We start from the raw sequence: 25,521 nt of genomic DNA, 5'->3' as shown, positions 1-25,521 counted from the left end.
ATTATAGTCTTTCACGATTATGTAACTACTTACAGCTTCACCTGGTACCTGATTTTCTGCTTTAGGATGTATATATGTTTGTGTACAGTATACCAATAACCCACGGAGCAGATTAAGTTAAAACTCACACCATAGCATAACTATAGTCTACACTTGATCAGATTTCGGTGGGAAGTTAAAAGTCAAAGGTCACCCTTGGCCACCTTGCAAATAAAAAAAAAACATGGTGTGCAAAATTTGGGGTGGGAGTATATGTATTTGAGCTCTAGTTCACTTCTGGTTTAATAAGCTCACCTATTCCATGAGTATGGTGACTAATATAGTCACTGTGCTCAATGTCATTTTAACAGTTACAGGTTTTTGATGTATAATTTCTGTTATATTCATGCTGTCCATAAAAAGCTCTTGCTGAAATTCTCTTTCAAACATTTTTTCTGCAGTATTTCCGATTTGTGGAAGTCTCAGTGAAGCAGTGCCGCAGTAGTGGAATAGACTGTAAGGTACACGGTCTGTCTGTTATTGGCCGTCTTCGAGCAGATGAAGATGACATGGCTGCCAGCTATACATTCCTTGCCTCCGACCGTGAAGATGAAGACGAGGACAAGACTGTAACTACTCCCATTAATAAACGCAGGTCAAAGGTTCCCAGCAGCAAGGAGATACAGACCCATGTTTTCTGCTGGGGACTCAATGATAAAGACCAGTTAGGAGGGCCGAAGGGATCTAAGGTAACAGGGCCTAGTTCATTGCTGGTATTGGAAAGATCAGGTTACAATTACAATTCAGGGTAAAACATTGGGGTGAGGTATTAGTTTCAGAAAACTCAGATGAACGAAACAGATATATGATGCAGTTTAATTCATTGGTTGGCTCTACTGTATCTTATCAAAGTTTTCATTAGAAGGTGCTATTCATTGGTGTGACTATTGTAAAATTATTTCAGGAAAATGAGAGGAATGGGGTAACAAATTTAGAGAAAGTATTCAAACAAAAGTATAGGGGGATAGGTTTGAAAATCTGTGGAACAAAGTTGAGGGAAAGTTTTATCACAACATCAGACAGAGTGGGAAAGAAAAAGATAAGTTCAGGGGACAAAGAAGGGGTCAGAGTCGGGGAAAAATTGGAGAGAGTAATCAGAATAAGGACATCTGTATGTCCAGAGTAATGACAGCAGACTAATACCATGATTCTAGGAAAGGGATTGACAGATGAAATGAGAAACGAGAATGCTTGTTGTATGCTAATAATGAAGACATGGCAGTCATCAGAGTTGTTTAATTTCAGATTAAACTTCCGTGTCTCAATGAAACTTTGTCTGCTTTGCGATGTGTACAAATTGCTGGCGGGTCCAAAAGTCTGTTCTGTGGTAAGTATCTCCTTAGTAGACAGCAACTATTGTAGCTTTTCAGGTTTGACACAAGTTCATCAAAAAAATTTCATCGGTAGTATTTTCTTGCCTCAGATCAGCATTTGAATCTCAATCAAATGAATTTGTAAAAGTTTGTTTGTTTCAGAAAATTCTGATAATTTCAGTTCGTTACATGTTTGTTGGATTTTGTGTGTTATAGTAACACAGGAAGGAAAGATGTTTGCCTGTGGTGAAGCTACTAATGGCCGCTTAGGTCTAGGAATTAGCTCAGGGACAATCTCCGTGCCACGTCAACTCACCTCCCTCAGTCAGTATGTCATCAAAAAAGTGGCAGTTCACTCAGGTAAATATCATTTAGCTGGCTGAATACATTACTGTCTGTAACAGTTACTATTTTATTCTTTTAGTCACTTTTCATTAGCATTGCTTTCATTTAACTTCTGTTGCTAAAAAATGCATATGGCAGGAATTCTTTGTCACAAGCTTCTTTGCCATGGTTTTATTTTAATCTTTTTAGGTCACCTGATACAAAGTCTCATAGTTACCTATTGTGATAGCCTTTTGTCCAACGTCATGTAGCGTCCAGCTTTTGCCATCCATCTGTAACCTTTTTTTTTTTCATTTTTGACTCCATCCTTTGTTAAACCCCTGAATCATTTTCAATGAAACTTTGCAAAATTGTAAATAATATTGTCCCTGCCCCCCAGGGGCCTGAGAACCTGGGCCAAAAAGGTTAAATTGGCTGAAATTTTAAAAATCTTCTCAATACCCAAATATGGTAAAATGAAATGCTCTTCATGGATGTAAGGGTCATGATATTTACCAAAATTTTTAATTTTATGACCCCAGGGTCTCCCATTTCCCTCTGGGGTGGAGGTAAAGTGTTCTATTGCTTATACAGGAAAATTATATTTTTGAGCATAATTTGTTTATATTCGATTGAAAATAGATCATACTTGATTAGCATTGTTAGTATAGGATGACATTTTGATGTTATGCACATATTGACCCCGCTGACCCCAAGGGACTGATGGGAAAGGCAAAAAAGGGTTATATTGACTGAAATTTCAAGCATCTTCACAATACCCAAATATGGTAATATAAAATACTCTGTCTGGGTGAAACCTGGGTTGTGTATGTATGATGACACCTGGGTTGTGTAGGTCTGGTGACACTTGAGTTGTGTATGTCTGGTGACACCTTGGTGATGTATGTCTGGGTGAAGCCTGGACTGTGTATGTCAGGGTGAAGCCTGGGTTGTGTATGTCTGGGTGACACCTGGGTTGTGTATGTCTGGTGACACCTGGGTTGTGTATGTCAGGATGAAGCCTGGACTGTGTATGTCTGGGTGACACCTGGGTTGTGTATGTGTGGGTGAAGCTTGGGTTGTGTATGTCTGGTGACACCTGGGTTGTGTATGTCTGGTGACACCTGGGTTGTGTATGTCTGGGGTGACACCGGGGTTGTGTGTGTCTGGGTGACACCTGGGTTGTGTATGTCTGGGTGAAGCCTGGGTTGTGTATGTCTGGGTGACACCTGGGTTTTGTATGTCTGGGTGAAGCCTGGGTTATGTATGTCTTGGTGACACCTGGGTGACACCTGGACTGTGTATGTCTGGGTGACACCTGGGTTGTATATGTCTGGGTGACACCTGGGTTGTATATGTCTGGACAGAACTCCAGTCACAGTGTGGAATAAGGGTGGCCTGTGTATGTCTGGGTGACACCTGGGTTGTGTATGTCTGGGTGAAGCCTGGGTTGTATATGTCTGGTGACACCTGGGTTGTGTATGTCTGGTGACACCTGGGTTGTGTATGTCTGGGGTGACACCTGGGTTGTGTGTGTCTAGGTGACACCTGGGTTGTGTATGTCTGGGTGACACCTGGGTTGTGTATGTCTGGGTGACACCTGGGTTTTGTATGTCTGGGTGAAGCCTGGGTTATGTATGTCTTGGTGACACCTGGGTGACACCTGGACTGTGTATGTCTGGGTGACACCTGGGTTGTATATGTCTGGGTGACACCTGGGTTGTATATGTCTGGGTGACACCTTGGTTGTGTATGTCAGGGTGAAGCCTGGACTGTGTATGTCTGGGTGACACCTGGGTTGTGTATGTCTGGGTGAAGCCTGGGTTGTATATGTCTGGTGACACCTGGGTTGTGTATGTCTGGTGACACCTGGGTTGTGTATGTCTGGGGTGACACCTGGGTTGTGTGTGTCTAGGTGACACCTGGGTTGTGTATGTCTGGGTGACACCTGGGTTGTGTATGTCTGGGTGAAGCTTGGGTTGTGTATGTCTGGGTGACACCTGGGTTTTGTATGTCTGGGTGAAGCCTGGGTTATGTATGTCTTGGTGACACCTGGGTGACACCTGGACTGTGTATGTCTTGGTGACACCTGGGTTGTATATGTCTGGGTGACACCTGGGTTGTATATGTCTAGGTGACACCTTGGTTTTGTATGTCTGGGTGACACCTGATTTTTGTATGTCTGGGTGACACCTGGGTTGTGTATGTCTGGGTGATGCCTGGGTCGTGTATCTCTGAGTGACACCTGGGTTGTGTATGTCAGGGGGACACCTGGGTTGTGTAAGTCTGGGTGACACCTGGGTTGTATATGTCAGGGTGACACCTGGTTCGTGTATGTCTGGGTGACATCTGGGTCGTGTATGTCTGGGTGACACCTGGGTTGTGTATGTCTGGGTGACACTTGGGTTGTGTATGTCTGGGTGACACCTGGGTTGTGTATGTCAGGGTGACACCTGGGTCGTGTATGTCTGGGTGACACCTGGGTTGTGTATGTCTGGGTGACACCTGGGTTGTGTATGTCAGGGTGACCCTGGGTCGTGTATGTCTGGGTGACATCTGGGTCGTGTATGTCTGGGTGACACCTGGGTTGTGTATGTCTTGGTGACACCTGGGTTGTGTATGTCTGGTGGCACCTGGGTTGTTTATGTCTGGGTGAAGTCTGAACTGTGTATGTCTGGGTGAAGCCGGGACTGTGTATGTCTGGGTGATGCCTGGACTGTGTATGTCTGGTGACACCTGGGTTGTGTATGTCTGGGTGAAGCCGGGACTGTGTATGTCTGGGTGAAGCCGGGACTGTGTATGTCTGGGTGAAGCCTGGACTGTGTATGTCAGGGTGACACATTGGTTGTACACCTTGGTTGTGTATGTCTGGGTAATGCCTAGACTGTGTATGTCTGAGTGACACCTGGGTTGTGTATGTCAGGGTGACACCTTGGTTGTGTATGTCTGGGTGAAGCCTGGACTGTATATGTCAGGGTGACACCTGGGTGGTGTATGTCTGGGTGAAGCCTGGACTGTGTATGTCTGGGTGAAGACTGGACTGTGTATGTCTGGGTGAAGACTGGGCTGTGTATACTGTAAAGGTTGTTATTTTTGGGAGACTGTTTTATTCACTTTTTTCACGGAATAGATGAAATCACAAAAATTGATTACTTGAAAATGAAAAAAGAATGTAAAATATCCAGTTCATTACTTCTAATAAATACCTTTAACTACAAACTTTTGGTAAAATGATGATAAATTTGAACGATTTTGAATAACCAACTTTGTTATTGTGTTTACAGTTAATCATGTTCATGTTTTTAGGAGGAAGACATTCCTTGGCTTTGACTACTGATGGCAAGGTGTTTTCCTGGGGAGAGGGGGATGATGGAAAATTAGGCCATTTCAGTCGCTGGTCAGTACTTATTTTTTTTTGTTTTTTGCCAAAGCAAAACTGGAAATAAAAAAAAAAATTTGAATTCCTTAAATGAGAACAAGGAACAATTCATATTTTTTTTTTCACTGTGATTCCCAATCCCTCTGAAATACAACTTATAGTATATTTTATGTTTGACCTGTGATATTTTCACACTGTAAACAGAATTTCCAGGATAGAGAACTTATAGATGAGAGTAATTGAAAGAGGAAGGAAAAAAAGGACATTAATATTAATGCATTTTATCAAGATTTTGTTTATCAAAAGTTTGACCTCTCCAAGCCATTGGATGTTATTTTATTGTCACATTTTCTGATTAGAAAACATTTTCAATGTTATGTGTGTAGGAATTGTGATAAACCTCGTCTGATAGAGGCCCTGAAGTCAAAGCGTGTGCGTGATATAGCATGTGGAAGTTCTCATAGCGCTGCCATTACCTCCAACGGTGACCTGTACACCTGGGGACTGGGGGAGTATGGACGACTCGGACATGGAGACAATACTACACAGCTCAAACCAAAACAGGTGAGTAACCCTGTCACATCCCATCAATTTGATAGAAGATCCAAATACATTATTCCAAGCCTGCAAAAATTGGACATTTTTCATTAATGAGGATGGTTTAACAAGCTTAAAAAAAGAAACCTTGATTGGGTGTTAAATTGATGTTTCTTACTAACAATTATTGTGAAAAATCTGAAAATTGAACAGAGGAAATGTTGATATGAAGTATTGAAGATGCGAGCCACACCAGAGACAAAGGTTAAGGAAACAAGACCTCCAACTTGTGAGTACACCTTTATGGTTCCAGGTAAAAGTCCTTGCCAGTCAGCGTGTCATGCAGGTAGCCTGTGGCAGTCGAGATGCACAGACATTAGCTTTAACTGATGAAGGTCTTGTGTACTCCTGGGGAGATGGTGACTTCGGAAAGCTTGGGCGAGGCGGTAGTGAAGGCTGCAATGTGCCACATGAGATTGACCGACTGCGTGGTCTAGGTGTATGTCAGATTGAGTGTGGAGCGCAGTTTTCCCTTGCTCTTACAAAGACTGGCCAGGTTTGGACTTGGTATGTATACAAGGAGTTCTGTGGGATATCCCATGAGAACACATGCATGGAAAGATATGACACGATATTGCAGTGTTTAGCACAGGTCCACCCTAATACTGTAAACTTGTATATATTTTAACAGTAATGTTATTTTAGCACTGTTTTGCAATAAAACAATTGTGGTCAATTATTATTTAAATATGATATAATGGCAGTGTCTTTATGCTGTTTATAAACTTATTATTGCAAATGTCAACTTTATTATTTATTTTCTTATTTGTCAGCAAGTGATTATGTGCCAAGATTTGACTTTGCAAAATTAAGTACATTCGCTAGCATGTTGTCTTTTTCACATAATGTTATTAAAAAAATTCAGAAAATAAAACTGGAGAATTAGTTGTTTCTGATAATCTAATCATGCTTATTAAGTGCTGTTAATTCATCATGAAATGCTTGAAATCCTGTAATCAGGGGAAAAGGAGACTACTTTCGACTGGGACATGGCAGTGATGCCCATGTAAGGAAGCCCCAGCTTGTTGAGGGACTGAAAGGGAAGAAGATAGTACATGTTGCAGTTGGAGCCCTCCATTGTTTAGCTGTAACTGACTCTGGACAGGTAAATTACATTTATATCACTGGACAGGTAAATTACATTTATATCACTGGACAGGTAAGTTACATTTATATCACTGGACAGGTAAGTTACATTTATATCACTGGACAGGTAAGTTACATTTATATCACTTGACAGGTAAGTTACATTTATATCACTTGACAGGTAAATTACATTTATATCACTGTTACATTCATATCACTGGACAGGTAAATTACATTTATATCACTGTTACATTCATATCACTGGACAGGTAAATTACATTTATATCACTGTTACATTTATATCACTGGACATGTTAATTACATTTATATCACTTGACAGGTAAATTACATTTATATCACTTGACAGGTAAATTACATTTATATCACTGTTACATTCATATCACTGGACAGGTAAATTACATTTATATCACTGTTACATTTATATCACTGGACATGTTAATTACATTTATATCACTTGACAGGTAAATTACATTTATATCACTGGACAGGTAAATTACATTTATATCACTGGACAGGTAAGTTACATTCATATCACTGGACAGGTAAGTTACATTCATATCACTGGACAGGTAAGTTACATTCATATCACTGGACAGGTAAGTTACATTTATATCACTGAACAGGTAAGTTACATTTATATCACTGAACAGGTATTTATTTACATCATAGTCAGCCAGGTTTCAGGTGAGGGCACATTTTTCACTGAATTAATTCAAATTTACATTTTAACCAGGGAAAATTGAACCTGCCTCTACATACCACTGTTCATGATTGTGAATGCTGATTTCATTCAAGTGTCAGGTTTAGTTATACCTGTTCTTGGGAAAAGGTTGTGCCAACTTAATTAATTAGAATTAAGAATTAATGTTTCTCCCAAATTTCAGAATTCTTATTTTACCTGATTCACCAATCTGATGTAGATTAGCCGATGGTAAATCTGGATGATTTTACACTTTTCTAATGACCTCTTTAATGATATTATGATCCAACTTGAAGGTTAATCTTATTTATATACAGGTGTATGCGTGGGGAGATAATGACCATGGCCAACAAGGAAACAGTACGACCACAGTTAACCGTAAGCCAGCCCTTGTCCATGGACTGGAGGGATATAAAATCACACGCGTGGCCTGTGGCTCCTCACACAGTATCTCCTGGGCAACAACTGATCTGTCAACCCCTACTTCACATGAACCTGTACTTTTTTCATCCTCCAGAGATCCTCTCGGAGCTTCGCTTCTTGGCAAGTTTAGCCTTTCACACTATCTCAACTTAATAATTGGTATGCCCTTGTTGTTTTATGGAGGGGCATGTAGCATCATCCATGTCCATCCCATCCTGTCCTAAATAATTGTCCACAATCTAGCAAATTCATTTCTGAACATTTGCAAAATTTTGCAGAAGTAAAGTATGATTTTACATTAAAATAACATTCTTTTGTAGCTGTTAACTTGTCATGCACAATTTCTGCGTCAGGTTTGTGGTGATTGATTTTCAGGAAATGGGCTTTGATCTACAATATCATAATCTTTGTTTAGTATCCCTGATTTAATTGGCAGTAATTCATTTGAACAAAGAAATCACACACAAATAAAAGAGGCTATTGTTTTACATACAGTTCCTTGAATGGGTTCTAGGTCAACATTGCTATTTATAGAAGTTTGTCAAACCAAATAACAAAATAATGAAATTGAAACATTGCATGTCTTCGTCTCTACCCATACGTGTTAAAAAGGCTCCTTGTTATAGTTACTGTCATACCCATAAGTATTGAGGACTGACTGCTTGATAAGATTCTATCACAGCCTCAATCAGTACTGGTATGATTACCATGGCGACCATGTTACTGTACAGACAATCACTGACCAAGGCTTGAGGACACTGTACTGATTACCATGGCAACCATGTTACTGTACAGACAATCACTGACCAAGGCTTGGGGACACTGTACTGATTACCATGGCGACCATGTTACTGTACAGACAATCACTGACCAAGGCTTGAGGACATTGTACTGATTACCATGGCAACCATGTTACTGTACAGACAATCACTGACCAAGGCTTGGGGACACTGTACTGATAACCATGGCGACCATGTTACTGTACAGACAATCACTGACCAAGGCTAGGTTACATTGTACTGATTACCATGGCGACCATGTTACTGTACAGACAATCACTGACCAAGCCTTGGAGACATTGTTCTAGTTCATATCTTACAAGAACATCATATTTGTTAACTGCAGACAGTTTGATTGAACTAGTAGAATGGTTGAATACATGTATATGAAAGATTTCTTTACACAGAAAAGTTGATTAATGTAAAATAATGTGAGTTTATTGGATGTGTTGGACAATGTCTGTGTTGTGTTAGCTGATTGGCCAATAGTACAATGTATTTACTCTCTGTATGAACAGGTATGAATGAGAGTGTCACAGATGATGCCCATTCTTCAGCACCTTCACCATCCACGCAGACCACTAAAGTGATTCGTCCTTCACTCGCCAAGATCATTCTATCACAAGAGACAGATCTCGCCAAACAACAGGCTCTTAACCATGTTCTGACAGCGCTACAGATCACTTATGCCAGGTAACTGTCCCAAACCATGTCAGTTAGTGCTTAATAACAATAAATAATTAATAGATACATTATGTATTTTACAACAATTACAAAACAAGCTATCAGCTTATATCAATCACTCTTGTGGGCCTGGATGGATTGGCCTTACTGGACAAGGAAACTGAAGAACCCAGGGAAAATCCATATGGTAAGGCAGGTGACCCATTCCTTTTCACATCCATTCCAGGAATCAACACTTGATGGCTAGTTGTAAGGCGAGTTGTCTAAAACAATAATAGTTTATTATTTTATGGAACTTCATATTCTCTCTATTTTGTTACAGGGACACAATTGTGAACTGTATGTATTCTGTGTGCTATTTACTGTCATTTGATGTTACAGGGACACAATTGTGAACTGTGTGTATTCTGTGTGCTATTTACTGTTATTTGATGTTACAGGGACACAATTGTGAACTGTGTGTATTCTGTGTGCTATTTACTGTCATTTGATGTTACAGGGACACAATTGTGAACTGTGTGTATTCTGTGTGCTATTTACTGTTATTTGATGTTACAGGGACACAATTGTGAATTGTGTGTATTCTGTGTGTATTCTGTGTGTATTCTGTGTGCTATTTACTGTCATTTGATGTTACAGGGACACAATTGTGAACTGTGTGTATTCTGTGTGCTATTTACTGTTATTTGATGTTACAGGGACACAATTGTGAACTGTGTGTATTCTGTGTGCTATTTACTGTTATTTGATGTTACAGGGACACAATTGTGAACTGTGTGTATTCTGTGTGCTATTTACTGTCATTTGATGTTACAGGGACACAATTGTGAACTGTGTGTATTCTGTGTGCTATTTACTGTTATTTGATGTTACAGGGACACAATTGTGAACTGTGTGTATTCTGTGTGCTATTTACTGTTATTTGATGTTACAGGGACACAATTGTGAACTGGTGTATTCTGTGTGTATTCTGTGTGCTATTTACTGTTATTTGATGTTACAGGGACACAATTGTGAACTGTATGTATTCTGTGTGCTATTTACTGTTATTTGATGTTACAGGGACACAATTGTGAACTGTGTGTATTCTGTGTGCTATTTACTGTCATTTGATGTTACAGGGACACAATTGTGAACTGTGTGTATTCTGTGTGCTATTTACTGTTATTTGATGTTACAGGGACACAATTGTGAACTGTGTGTATTCTGTGTGCTATTTACTGTTATTTGATGTTACAGGGACACAATTGTGAACTGTGTGTATTCTGTGTGCTATTTACTGTTATTTGATGTTACAGGGACACAATTGTGAACTGTGTGTATTCTGTGTGCTATTTACTGTTATTTGATGTTACAGGGACACAATTGTGAACTGTGTGTATTCTGTGTGCTATTTACTGTGTGTTATTTGAACTGTGCTATTTACTGTTATTTGATGTTACAGGGACACAATTGTGAACTGTGTGTATTCTGTGTGCTATTTACTGTCATTTGATGTTACAGGGACACAATTGTGAACTGTGTGTATTCTGTGTGCTATTTACTGTCATTTGATGTTACAGGGACACAATTGTGAACTGTGTGTATTCTGTGTGCTATTTACTGTTATTTGATGTGTGTACTGTGTGACACAATTGTGAACTGTGTGTATTCTGTGTGCTATTTACTGTTATTTGATGTAACAGGGACACAATTGTGATCTGTGTGTATTCTGTGTGCTATTTACTGTCATTTGATGTTACAGGGACACAATTGTGAACTGTGTGTATTCTGTGTGCTATTTACTGTTATTTGATGTTACAGGGACACAATTGTGAACTGTGTGTATTCTGTGTGCTATTTACTGTTATTTGATGTTACAGGGACACAATTGTGAACTGTGTGTATTCTGTGTGCTATTTACTGTTATTTGATGTTACAGGGACACAATTGTGAACTGTGTGTATTCTGTGTGCTATTTACTGTTATTTGATGTTACAGGGACACAATTGTGAACTGTGTGTATTCTGTGTGCTATTTACTGTTATTTGATGTTACAGGGACACAATTGTGAACTGTGTGTATTCTGTGTGCTATTTACTGTTATTTGATGTTACAGGGACACAATTGTGAACTGTGTGTATTCTGTGTGCTATTTACTGTTATTTGATGTTACAGGGACACAATTGTGAACTGTGTGTATTCTGTGTGCTATTTACTGTTATTTGATGTTACAGGGACACAATTGTGAACTGTTTAGCAAAAGAACAATTAGCCACACCTATGTCAACTGATCTAAAAATGTCCACCATGTCCACATCGATGACTGTGTCCACTCATCAACCAACAGATCTGACCAATGCACACCCATCTGAGAATTCCGAAGTTGTTGACCACACAGATATTGCTCTGTCCATTGTTGAGTCCACTCACTCTGATGTAAGTGGAGATTTCAGTAAATACAAATACTCTCAATTACTCTTCTTACAGACCATCGTTATAAGATTGTGGCAATGTTTATTTCACAACAAATACTCTTATTGTTATTTCTTAAGAAGGATATGGATTTTAATCTGATTACAAAAGTATCCCAGTGACTATACTTTTAAAGTTATATTGTCTCTCTCTAATTAGGTAGCCATTGGTTTTGTTCCTTTGACAGTTTTAGCTCTATTGAAGCTGAAATATCTGCCAGATTTTTGACCTTTTTGAGTCTGTTTTAATTAGATTTGATGGGGTTATACCATTACCTGATTTCATTATCATTCTATTGATAATCACTGTAAGAAAAAAAAAAGTTAGATTTTCAGATTAAAGATAAAGCCAGAAATAAGCTACAGTATCGTTGAAATTATTTACAACAATGTAATGTCATTGTTTCTTTACAACAGATCAATACTGAAATCCCATCTTTTCCGAGCATGCACAGCCTGGCAGCAAAGGTTTCACCTGCTACTAGTATTATGGCAGAAACATTCACTTCGACAGATCAGGTGACATCAACTATAGAGAAAGTTCCCACATCATTCCCACCAGGATTGGACGAGTTCACAAATCGTCTGACAGCAGATGATTGTCGTGTTCTTGTTGACCTACTTAAGTTATCGGTGGGGTCACGAGTCGGAACGAAAGGTCGGGAGACATTATCAGAGATTCTGACATGTTTGGGAAGGGCATATCCCACTGTAAGTATTCAGGATGGTTTTCAGACTTCTCACTAGAAATTTACAAAAAAAAAATTGTAATTTTTATGAAGATAATTAGCAATAAAAGTAAAGATTTGAAGTATTTCCTTTGAATGAAAATTATATGTAATCTGATGCTTGTTTTTTTGGTTTTTTTTCTCTTGTTTTACAGCTCTGTAAATACGAAAAACACTAAAAATTTAAATGTATTTTAATGTGAACCATTCGGTAATGCTATGTGTGATAACAGGTTTCGGAGATGTTACTGGAACTTTGTGTTACTGAGCTAGAGGATGTAGCTTCAGATAGAGAGACTGGCCGTGCCATGGCACAACCTGTTGTCCAGGAAAGTCCTCATCCCTACATAGACGACACCTCAATGACTGGCCATGTCAAAATACCAGGTAAAGCTGTAAACCTAGATCATTCTAACATTATCAACACTCATCTTCGTACTTGTCAACATTTTTTACTTTACAAGGGACAACTGCTTAAAAATTTCAACTTATCCCAAAAAATGCAATTCCTCTTTCTGACCAAATCAAACTTTGGACAAGATGCTGCCTTTTCTGATGGAATGTTTTAAATGTTGGCCTCAACTTATTGATATCAGGCTCATATGGAACAGCAATTTTTATTGGCTAAGAATCACACCAATATCTTCAACTCCTAGAGGAATCGAGGAAATGGCATCATTTCTGGTAGCAGCTTCACCGTTTTTGTCTACCTGGCTAAGTAATCCCGTATTTGTTAGAAGTGGAGTTATGCCATCCACACGTTTACTGTTTTATTTTAAAATTTTAATCATCTTATGCATAATCAGCACCGTGTTAAACATTTTGTGGAAGATACGAATATTAAGCAGTAAGGGTGAAATAATGTATGCATATGAATTAAGGTTTGTAAAGGTGTTATGTATGGTCGAGTATATATAGATAACTCTCTGATAGCATTGAAGTGATTTCACACTAGAGTCTACAGGCCATTGTATGTATGGGCTACAATTAATTGGAATATTAAAGACTCATTAATGACTTAATAAGGAAATATACTTAGTTGTACTCTCATATAGTTAGAAAATAAATTAAACCTATCCGACACTTGTCCATAGTCATTTCTAAATTTATATCAATCACAGTAGAGTAGCACTCCTGTGCGATAAACTATACATTACATGATGTAGACAGATGTGTGAAAGAAAATTTCACCCAATTTCCCTATCACATTGAACACAGTGCAGACATTTTGCACCCATTGCACATCATGTAACATTGTGATCTCATTACTGTAAAGTGCATTATTGCGTTTTCCCAGATTGTTTCGACATTTTGAGAAGAAATTAAACGTAACGTTTCTGTTAACAAATATTCAACCTGTCCGTCTATTGAAGCTTATGTATGTATCTCTAGGAGCTGAAGCACTTCGTGTGGAATTTGACCGTCGCTGTTCCACAGAACGTCGACATGACCCTCTGACAGTGATGGATGGGTCAAGCCGTGCTGTAGCAACAAGATCCGGTGAGGATATTGCTGAATGTGGTGTTGTGATAGCTTTCTCCTTGATTTTATTCACAATATTTATAGCTAATCTTATGTGTATTTGTTGAAAGACAAGACGGTATTCGTTTATTTTACTTCTCGTTGTTTATGTGACAGGACGAGAATGGTCTGATTGGTCTCAAGAACTAAGGATCATGGGCGATGAATTAAAATGGAAGTTCACCAGTGATGGTTCTGTGAATGGTTGGGGGTGGTGCTTCACGGTCTATCCCATCATGCCAGCTGCTGCACCAATGGACATGTTATCTGACCGTACAATCCTTTCAAGACCTTCCATTGACCTTGTGACCTGCCTGCTGGACTTGAACCTGCAGATGAGTCTGGACAAAGGCATAGTGGCGAGGTTGGCAGCAGCATTGGCTTCTTGTGCTCAGCTCAGCACATTAGGTATGAGTGTAGCTACTGTGTCATACATAAGTGTACCTAGTACAGCAGTTTGAAAACCAAATTTTTTAAGGTGACCTTGGTGTAAGTAATTGAAACCATGTGGATTGGTTTGATTACCTTTTAAAAGATAACAACAGAACACAGATTATGGAGTAACATCATCCTGCCTGAACAGATTCTCCCCAATTTTTTAAAAGTGGCCCAAATTTATCAATATAGACTTAGTGCAATGTTTTTCATTTTCACCAGAAATATTGAGCTGCTAAGACACAGTTTATTTATTGATTAAAAAAATTGTTCAATTGTAAGTTGATGACTGTTATAAGAGGTTACTTTCGTATTCAAATAATTTGAATAAATGTGATTGAAAGATTTGGAGTAGTTTAGATATAACAGTAGGTAATCTTTTTTAGGTGCTAGCCAGAGAATGTGGGCCCTTCAGAAACTACGCAAACTCATGGCTGCTAGTTTTGGTGACCAGTCCATCAACGTCAATGCACTACTGGCCAGTCCTAGTTTGGACAGCCCTGACCAGGAAGTTCCACGCCCTTTTACCATGGTAACTGATGATATCTTTACACAAGTCTTAACTATTTACTGTGATAAACCTTGTACATTTACAAAACATTCACTGTACTATCAACATGACAATATGATAGGAATTGGTGAAGCCAAAAGTCAGTTATGATATTCAGTTTGACTGAAAGAATAATGCTCATTTTAACTCTTTCCTTATGGCATGTTCCATGTGGGTTCCATACTGGATATACTTTTGTCTCTCCCCCAGCAAGTGGAACAAAAATGGCAGTGCCCATGTACATTTTTGGTGTGTTGTATTTTGTTACAATTATTTAACAGGTTAATGTCTAGACATGGCTTTATTAAGTGATAGAGTGTTCAGTTTTTAGCGGATTGTTGACGCTGTTCTTCATCTTTATCTAGACACATCACACTCCTCCATCTATCACATCAATCTGTTTTATAAGTGAGGATCTAGACACATCACACTCCTCCATCTATCACATCAATCTGTTTTATAAGTGAGGATCTAGACACATCACACTCCTCCATCTATCACATCAATCTGTTTTATAAGTGAGGATCTAGACACATCACACTCCTCCATCTATCACATCAATCTGTTTTATAAGTGAGGATCTAGACACATCACACTCCTCCATCTATCACATCAATCTGTTTTATAAGTGAGGATCTAGACACATCACACTCCTCCATCTATCATATCAATCTGTTTTATAAGTGAGGATCTAGACACATCACACTCCTCCATCTATCATGTGTTTATAAGTGAGGATCTAGACACATCACACTCCTCCATCTATCACATCAATCTGTTTTATAAGTGAGGATCTAGACACATCACACTCCTCCATCTATCATATCAATCTGTTTTATAAGTGAGGATCTAGACACATCACACTCCTCCATCTATCATATCAATCTGTTTTATAAGTGAGGATCTAGACACATCACACTCCTCCATCTATCACATCAATCTGTTTTATAAGTGAGGATCTAGACACATCACACTCCTCCATCTATCATATCAATCTGTTTTATAAGTGAGGATCTAGACACATCACACTCCTCCATCTATCATATCAATCTGTTTTATAAGTGAGGATCTAGACACATCACACTCCTCCATCTATCACATCAATCTGTTTTATAAGTGAGGATCTAGACACATCACACTCCTCCATCTATCACATCAATCTGTTTTATAAGTGAGGATCTAGACACATCACACTCCTCCATCTATCACATCAATCTGTTTTATAAGTGAGGATCTAGACACAACACACTCCTCCATCTATCACATCAATGTGTTTTAAAATCCACATCACACTGATTGACATGTTTTATTTCTATCAAACACTATGATCACATCAATGTTTTATAAGTGATTGAGTACACATATCACAATCTGTTTTATAAGTAGGTTCTAGACACATCACACTCCTCCATCTATCACATCAATCTGTATTAAACAGGACTGAACAATGGTATATGTTTGAGGTAACAAGAGTTAAATTTTGTTCATTTATTAAAGGATATTGTGATGTACCTATACACTTTACATAGCAATTGTTCTATCATCACCTGTTAATGAACACGCCTAGCCTAAAGTAAAGTACTTCCTGAAACCAAACTCTGTATATGTTACAGTCCTTGAGTGGATCATCTCTAGCATCTCTTGTAAAGGGTCTCCCAGAGGCTCTACAGCGCCAGTACGAGTACGAGGACCCTATCGTCCGCAGTGGTAAACATCTCATGCATAGTCCATTCTTTAAGGTAATTTACATTTTCATCACAGTATCCTGCAAATGTAAATATTTCTGAGGTTATCTTAAGTACGTTTCTGACTAAATATACTAATGGCAGTGCCTGTGTGTCACTGATACAGCATTTGTGAGTAAACAAATTCGTAGTAGTGCTAATTTGTTTGAAATTAATATTACGCTAAAATTTTGTTGCTCCAAATGTTTACTGTTACTTATGCATTATATATTTTGTCAAGGTGTCTTGCATTCATGGTGGTCAAGCATATTGTGGTGTTCACAATGGGCTGAATTTAAAGACTTAAAGGAAGTTGTAAATTCAGTTGTTTGCTAATCCTGTCCTATTTTTAACTTATAGGTGCTTGTGGCACTTGCCTGTGACTTGGGGCTGGACAATCTACAATGTTGTACAGAGGCTCACAAATGGGTATGGTTCCGTCGTTACTGTACTGCGGCCCGCGTGGCAGCAGCGATGGTGAAGAGGACGACCTTCCCACCTGTGTTTCTGGAGGAGGTCCGTAAAAAGATCAAAGATATATCTGGTGATGGCGAGGAATTCACAAAATCACATGAACAACATACTGTCTTTACACAGGATATGGATGAACAGCTGCTTCTATGGCTAAATAGGTATGTTTACATGAGAACTTTCTGAACAGGTATGTTGACATGAGAACTTTCTGAACAGGTATGTTGACATGAGAACTTTCCGAACAGGTATGTTTACATGAGAACTTTCTAAACAGGTATGTTGACATGAGAACTTTCTGAACAGGTATGTTTACATGAGAACTTTCTGAACAGGTATGTTGACATGAGAACTTTCTGAACAGGTATGTTGACATGAGAACTTTCTGAACAGGTATGTTTACATGAGAACTTTCTAAACAGGTATGTTGACATGAGAACTTTCTGAACAGGTATGTTTACATGAGAACTTTCTAAACAAGTATGTTGACATGAGAACTTTTTAAACAGGTATGTTGACATGAGAACTTTCTGAACAGGTATGTTGACATGAGAACTTTCTAAACAGGTATATTGACATGAGAACTTTCTAAACAGGTGTGTTGACATGAGAACTTTCTAAACAGGTATGTTGACATGAGAACTTTTTAAACAGGTTTGTTGACATGAGAACTTTCTTAACAGATATGTTGACATGAGAACTTTCTGAACAGATATGTTGACATGAGAACTTTCTAAACAAGTATGTTGAACTTTCTTAACAGTGAAACTTTCTCAGTGGTATAAATATATTGTTAAAGATATTTTGTATGTTTCAGTACATTATGAGATAATATTACATATTTTGTAAATCAAAACTATGTTATTTTACTAATAGCAGTAAGCATTCCTTTAGCTGAAACTTCACCTGACCAATAGGTCTTAAACAACACTAAAACGTGGCTTTACCAACAGGTCTTATACTAAACTGACACCTGATTCAACCAACACACGTCTAATACAACACTGAAACTTGACTTGACCAACACATCTAATACAGCACTGAGACTTGATTTGACCAACACATGTCTAATACAGCACTGAGACTTGACTTGACCAACATGTCTAATACAACACTGAGACTTGACTTGACCAACATGTCTAATACAACATTGAGACTTGATTTGACCAACACATGTCTAATACAACACTGAGACTTGACTTGACCAACACATGTTTTATACAACACCAAGACTTGATTTGACCAACACATGTCTAATACAACACTGAGACTTGATTTGACCAACACATGTCTAATACAACACTGAGACTTGATTTGACCAACACATGTCTAATACAACACTGAGATTTGACTTGACCAACACATGTCTAATACAACACTGAGATTTGACTTGACCAACACATGTCTAATACAACACTGAGACTTGATTTGACCAACACATGTCTAATACAACACTGAGACTTGATTTGACCAACACATGTCTAATACAACACTGAGATTTGACTTGACCAACACATGTCTAATACAACACTGAGACTTGACTTGACCAACACATGTTTTATACAACACCAAGACTTGATTTGACCAACACATGTCTAATACAACACTGAGACTTGATTTGACCAACACATGTCTAATACAGCACTGAGACTTGATTTGACCAACACATGTCTAATACAACACTGAGACTTGACTTGACCAACACATGTCTAATACAACACTGAGACTTGATTTGACCAACACATGTCTAATACAACACTGAGATTTGACTTGACCAACACATGTCTAATACAACACTGAGATTTGACTTGACCAACACATGTCTAATACAACACTGAGACTTGACTTGACCTACACATGTTTTATACAACACCAAGACTTGATTTGACCAACACATGTCTAATACAACACTGAGACTTGACTTGACCAACACATGTCTAATACAACACTGAGACTTGATTTGACCAACACATGTCTAATACAACACTGAGACTTGACTTGACCAACACATGTCTAATACAACACTGAGACTTGATTTGACCAACACATGTCTAATACAACACTGAGGCTTGATTTGACCAACACATGTCTAATACAACACTGAGACTTGACTTGACCAACATGTCTAATACAACATTGAGACTTGATTTGACCAACACATGTCAAATACAACACTGAGACTTGACTTGACCAACACTTGTCTAATACAACACTGAGACTTGACTTGACCAACACATGTTTTATACAACACCAAGACTTGATTTGACCATCACATGTCTAATACAACACTGAGAATTGACTTGACCAACACATGTTTTATACAACACTGAGACTTGACTTGACCTACACATGTTTTATACAACACTGAGACTTGACTTGACCTACACATGTCTAATACAACACTGAGAATTGACTTGACTAACATGTCTAATACAACACTGAGACTTGACTTGACCAACACATGTCTAATACAACACTGAGACTTGATTTGACCAACACATGTCTAATACAACACTGAGACTTGACTTGACCAACACATGTTTTATACAACACCAAGACTTGATTTGACCAACACATGTCTAATACAACACTGAGACTTGACTTGACCATCACATGTCTAATACAACACTAAGACTTGACTTGACCATCACATGTCTAATACAACACTGAGACTTGACTCGACCATCACATGTCTAATACAACACTAAGACTTGACTTGACCAACACTTGTCTAATACAACACTGAGACTTGACTCGACCATCACATGTCTAATACAACACTGAAACTTGACATGACCTACACATGTCTAATACAACACTGAGACTTGACTCGACCATCACATGTCTAATACAACACTGAAACTTGACATGACCTACACATGTCTAATACAACACTGAGACTTGACTTGACCATTACTTGTCTAATACAACACTGAGACTTGACTCTTTAGAGTTATTAGAAGTTCTTCATTGTTGAAATTAGTTAAAATTGATTGGGTGTGTCCACTTTGAATGCCAATGGTGTATATGTCAATTTATTTGTAATTTGAACACAGATTCTGTTTTTGATGAACATTGAATAACAGGTGAGTGATGTAGGCCATTTTAGCATCTTGTTTTTAACTCAGGAAACCAGAGGACTGGACGCTGTCTTGGGGAGGAAGTGGTCAGATTCTTGGCTGGGGTCACAACCACAGAGGTCAGCTGGGCGGTGTTGAGGGGGCAAAGGTCAAATTACCAATCAGCTGTGAATCTCTGGCTAATCTCAGGCCTGTACAATTAATTGGAGGAGAACAGACTTTGTTTGCCATTACAGCAGAAGGAAAGGTACAGTATTTTTTAACTGCTTCTACTGTTTTGTTATCAGATTGTAAAAATTTGAAATCATACTTTTTCTACAAGGCAAATTCTAATAAAATACAGTAAAACATGTTTATAATGAATCTCTGGGAGCCAAGAGAATCTGTTTGGTATATACATAGTTTGTTACACACTTGTAACAAATTTAGGAGAAATGATTCATTGTGAGAATATAAAGAAATAACTGGACTGACAACAACACTGTCCTCACATACTGAACAACACACAATAATATGTCTTGTAAAATATTCCAACCACCTAGTGTTAGATTCTAAGTCAGTGTCTCCAAGTTGTTTTGCGAATTAGTCAGATTTTGTCAATAAAATATGCCAGAATATTTTGCCTCATTTTTTTGCTCGCCTGGCCCTTTGGGTCTAGTGAGCTTTTGCCATGGTGCAGCATTCAGCGTTGGCCTGGTGTCAACTTTTTCTTTTAAATAACTTCTTCTCAATAACCAATGGACCAAATATTTTGATATTTGGTTGGTATGTTCCTAGGATGAAGCCCTACAAAGTTTGTGGAAAGAAATGACCTTGACACATATTCATTGATTTGTTGATGATTTGATACTTAGTTTTAACAGTAATGGCCTTTCTCTTACAAGATGAAAATGATGAAGCTATTTCCACACTAACTACAACTAAGATAGGTGGTTTTTTTATTATTTTATAAAAAAAGTTTAGTAACTCCAAACTCTTTATGCAATAGAATAGGTCTGTATAACAACAATTTAAAATTACCTGGACACAGGTATCAGTAGTTGTAAACATATGTATGACACACGCTACTGTCAGAGTGCTAGAGTCACCACTATGACACCAGCCTGAAGGCCACTACGTTATATGGTCACTAATTAACATGATATTTACTTGATTGGACCTAGAAGTTGCTCCGTTTTAGACATGAATTTGCTTTGTGATAATCTTTTTACTTTTTGAAATTTACGTACAAATGATAGGGCACTTGTGGGGGAATGAGCCATAAATGGTGTTTTCTTCAATTCTTAGGTCTTAAATGTTAGATATGATGTGGTTTGATGTTTTTACAATTCCAACACTTCTGTCAATGAATTTGAAATAAGAACATCAACATAGTTACTTTGTATGTTGCCATCAAAGTTTGTAAAATAATGTACATTGTTTCTCCAAAGGTGTATGCCACAGGATATGGAGCAGGTGGCCGCCTGGGAATCGGTGGCACAGATTCAGTCTCTAATCCTACACTGTTAGAGTCAATACAGCATGTGTTTATCAGGAAACTGGCCGTCAACTCAGGAGGCAAACATTGTCTAGCCCTGTCTGCTGAAGGGGAGGTGTACTCCTGGGGTGAAGGAGAGGATGGAAAGCTGGGGCATGGAAATAGAAGGTACAGAGTAATATCATTATACAATTAAAAACAAACTGGCTGAATAAGACACGGAAGTTACCTCTAATTTGGTTACTGTTCATTACATGATGTCTTAAAATAATCATAGTTGCCACCATGTCCATCAGTCTGTCTTTTTGTCTGTCCTTTTGTGTCCCAAGCATAACTATGCCCACTGTTAAGCAAGGATCACGTTACTTGATGTACATATTGGTCATACTGCCACCCCTTAATTACAGAATTTATTTCCCTTTGGTAAAATTTTGTGTCCAATATAGTCATTTTCTTGGAGCATTTATCAGTTTCACTGATTGTCTTTTGATTTATTATTATCAGTACTGCACCGGGAATGCATACCTAACCTGGATATACAAAAATCAGACTTACAGCTATGTATTAAGTGCATTCTAAAGGCTAATTTAGTGTACATGATGGAATATTATATTTTCTTAAGGTAGGAATTGGAAATATTATAATCTAAATCCTTCATAAAGCAAGTGGGATTCATATTTTTTTCACATTTCAATCTAGTACTTTCAAAAATGAAAATAAGAACAAAATATGAACCTGATGGTGGCAAAAAATATGCTTAATTCTTAAAAATCCTTTTTCGGCACAAGTGTTTCATAAAGTCTGTTGATCATGTTTTTATCAGACCTGTTTTCTTTGCCCTGCAGTCCATGTGACCGCCCACGTGTAATTGATTCTCTGCGAGGTAAGGAGGTGGTGGACATTGCAGCAGGTGGAGCCCACAGTGCTTGTATAACCTCCAGTGGGGAACTGTACACCTGGGGCAAAGGACGTTATGGACGTCTGGGCCATGGGGATAGTGAAGACCAGCCTCGCCCCAAACTGGCAAGTCCTACTAATACCCTGAGAAAATTAAATCTTTGTGGAGTTAATGGGACAGATAATGAAAGATGTTGAAGCTGTCGTGTTAAAACATCACCTTGTAATTGTTACAACTACTGTATTGTTAAATTTTGCACTGATGATATTTTGTGGTTGTCTGTTTTTGGGGCTAGTTCTCAAAAATTTAACTTTGGCTTCACTGCCTTTTGTTGTTTACATGACAGAATATGGATCGGTATACATATATATACAGATATATCAAATCTATATGGTGATGTTTTTCACTGTGAAATATTTACTACATGTTTAATCTTTAACGACTAAGAATTCAGTGAAATTTGATTCCATGCAAATATTTATCCCTTTACATTATTGTTCTCCAGTTAGATTGTCACCACCTGTTCAAGCAAATGTGTGTGATTTAATATACAAGTGAAACATTCAGTATTCCTTATATCAGTATACTCAGTCAGGTGAGATTCTTTGTCTGGTATGATTGACAGGTAGAGGCAATGAAAACTCACCGTGTCATAGATATGGCTTGTGGAAGTGGCGACGCCCAGACTCTCTGTATCACCGACGATGATAATGTATGGTCCTGGGGTGATGGCGACTATGGCAAGCTGGGTAATTAGACAATCAATTTCAATTGTAGTTATTAAATCAAAATGGTATTTATTCAGAAATTTTCATTTCTTTAAAAAAATCTAGGATTTGGTAATTATAAATTCTTTGCATTGATTGTAGGTATGTGTGTAGCTCTATAGATATGGCTTTCTCTATATTGATACAGTCATGCAATATATAGTGGCTTTCAAATGTTCCTTTATACACCTACAGGGCGTGGGGGAAGTGATGGTTGTAAGGTACCAATGAAGATTGACTCTCTACAGGGTCTGGGTGTGATGAAGGTTGAGTGTGGCTCGCAGTTCTCTGTAGCTCTCACCAAATCAGGGGCTGTGTATACATGGTATGTTATCACAATTTTGGCCGATTGTTCAGTGTGGGTATTACTTGACAATGAGATTATGCTGTTGTTTTAGTTCTCTGATAAATAACAAAAAGGTATTCACAAACATGGTCTTTGAAATATAACGTAAATTGAGATACTTAATAGCTATGAGAGAAGTACTGACTTTTTGTCACAGATACAAATCAATGTTAATTCGGTATACAAACACATTGTCATATTGAGCTATTACTCTAGCTATGTGTTGCTATAGCTGTTGTTCTGTGTGTCAGGGGCAAGGGAGACTATCACCGCCTCGGACATGGAACTGATGATCACGTACGTCGGCCTCGACGTGTGTCTGCACTACAGGGCAAAAAGGTCATCGATGTTGCGTGTGGCTCACTTCACTGTGTAGCGTGTACAGATGCAGGTATGGGCATGTGGGGATGATTTGTTTGTTTATATTTACATTCACAATGATTTTTTTTTCAGTTTTAACTTTTGTCTAATTGAATATTTTTATATTCTTATGTAAGCAATCCTACATGCAGGTGTTAGTACAAAATCTTGTATATCTCAGTACATGTGATTCCATCGATACAGGATAGGAGGTATATCTTTGTGAGTCCCAGCTCACTTTGTTTTTATTCTAAGTCATCAAAATACAAAATATTGTTATACATATCTGTACAGGTGTATACTGGGGAGACAAAGTCATCAAAATACAAAATATTGTTATACATATATGTACAGGTGTATACCTGGGGAGACAAAGTCATCAAAATACAAAATATTGTTATACATATCTGTACAGGTGAGGTGTATACCTGGGGAGACAAAGTCATCAAAATACAAAATATTGTTATACATATCTGTACAGGTGAGGTGTATACTGGGGAGACAAAGTCATCAAAATACAAAATATTGTTATACATATCTGTACAGGTGAGGTGTATACCTGGGGAGACAAAGTCATCAAAATACAAAATATTGTTATACATATCTGTACAGGTGAGGTGTATACCTGGGGAGACAAAGTCATCAAAATACAAAATATTGTTATACATATCTGTACAGGTGAGGTGTATACTGGGGAGACAAAGTCATCAAAATACAAAATATTGTTATACATATCTGTACAGGTGAGGTGTATACCTGGGGAGACAAAGTCATCAAAATACAAAATATTGTTATACATATCTGTACAGGTGAGGTGTATACCTGGGGAGACAAAGTCATCAAAATACAAAATATTGTTATACATATCTGTACAGGTGAGGTGTATACCTGGGGAGATAAAGTCATCAAAATACAAAATATTGTTATACATATCTGTACAGGTGAGGTGTATACTGGGGAGACAAAGTCATCAAAATACAAAATATTGTTATACATATCTGTACAGGTGTATACTGGGGAGACAAAGTCATCAAAATACAAAATATTGTTATACATATCTGTACAGGTGAGGTGTATACCTGGGGAGACAAAGTCATCAAAATACAAAATATTGTTATACATATCTGTACAGGTGTATACTGGGGAGACAAAGTCATCAAAATACAAAATATTGTTATACATATCTGTACAGGTGTATACCTGGGGAGACAAAGTCATCAAAATACAAAATATTGTTATACATATCTGTACAGGTGAGGTGTATACCTGGGGAGACAATGATGAAGGACAACTTGGGGATGGTACCACTAATGCTATACAGAGACCTCGCCTTGTAGCAGCTCTTCAGGGTAAGTATCAGTTTACT

At 38.0% G+C, this 25,521-nt stretch overlaps 1 protein-coding gene across 1 annotated transcript in view; it reads left to right on the top strand.

Moving 5' to 3' along the window:
* The window catches only part of LOC132543199 (E3 ubiquitin-protein ligase HERC2-like), a 100,368-nt gene that overhangs the window by 63,459 nt on the left and 11,388 nt on the right, over positions 1–25,521 (top strand). The window contains exons 49-72 of the mRNA XM_060206675.1: positions 441–728; positions 1,285–1,366; positions 1,569–1,712; positions 4,983–5,073; positions 5,442–5,619; positions 5,906–6,159; positions 6,613–6,757; positions 7,777–8,002; positions 9,180–9,354; positions 11,562–11,763; positions 12,216–12,509; positions 12,760–12,913; positions 13,919–14,026; positions 14,165–14,455; positions 14,869–15,014; positions 16,646–16,771; positions 17,117–17,388; positions 20,356–20,554; positions 21,738–21,952; positions 22,630–22,807; positions 23,308–23,431; positions 23,645–23,774; positions 24,047–24,186; positions 25,409–25,504. Coding sequence (XP_060062658.1) covers positions 441–728; positions 1,285–1,366; positions 1,569–1,712; positions 4,983–5,073; positions 5,442–5,619; positions 5,906–6,159; positions 6,613–6,757; positions 7,777–8,002; positions 9,180–9,354; positions 11,562–11,763; positions 12,216–12,509; positions 12,760–12,913; positions 13,919–14,026; positions 14,165–14,455; positions 14,869–15,014; positions 16,646–16,771; positions 17,117–17,388; positions 20,356–20,554; positions 21,738–21,952; positions 22,630–22,807; positions 23,308–23,431; positions 23,645–23,774; positions 24,047–24,186; positions 25,409–25,504 — 4,258 coding nt within the window. The remainder of the gene's footprint in view (positions 1–440; positions 729–1,284; positions 1,367–1,568; positions 1,713–4,982; positions 5,074–5,441; positions 5,620–5,905; positions 6,160–6,612; positions 6,758–7,776; positions 8,003–9,179; positions 9,355–11,561; positions 11,764–12,215; positions 12,510–12,759; positions 12,914–13,918; positions 14,027–14,164; positions 14,456–14,868; positions 15,015–16,645; positions 16,772–17,116; positions 17,389–20,355; positions 20,555–21,737; positions 21,953–22,629; positions 22,808–23,307; positions 23,432–23,644; positions 23,775–24,046; positions 24,187–25,408; positions 25,505–25,521) is intronic.

Source organism: Ylistrum balloti, unplaced genomic scaffold (assembly GCF_031769215.1).
Source record: "Ylistrum balloti isolate Yb309-2 unplaced genomic scaffold, AGI_CSIRO_Ybal_v1 Utg369742, whole genome shotgun sequence".
Classification (NCBI taxonomy): Eukaryota; Metazoa; Mollusca; class Bivalvia; order Pectinida; family Pectinidae; genus Ylistrum; species Ylistrum balloti.
The sequence above is the reverse complement of the archived record's forward strand: the minus strand, read 5'-3'. Positions and strand labels throughout refer to the sequence as shown.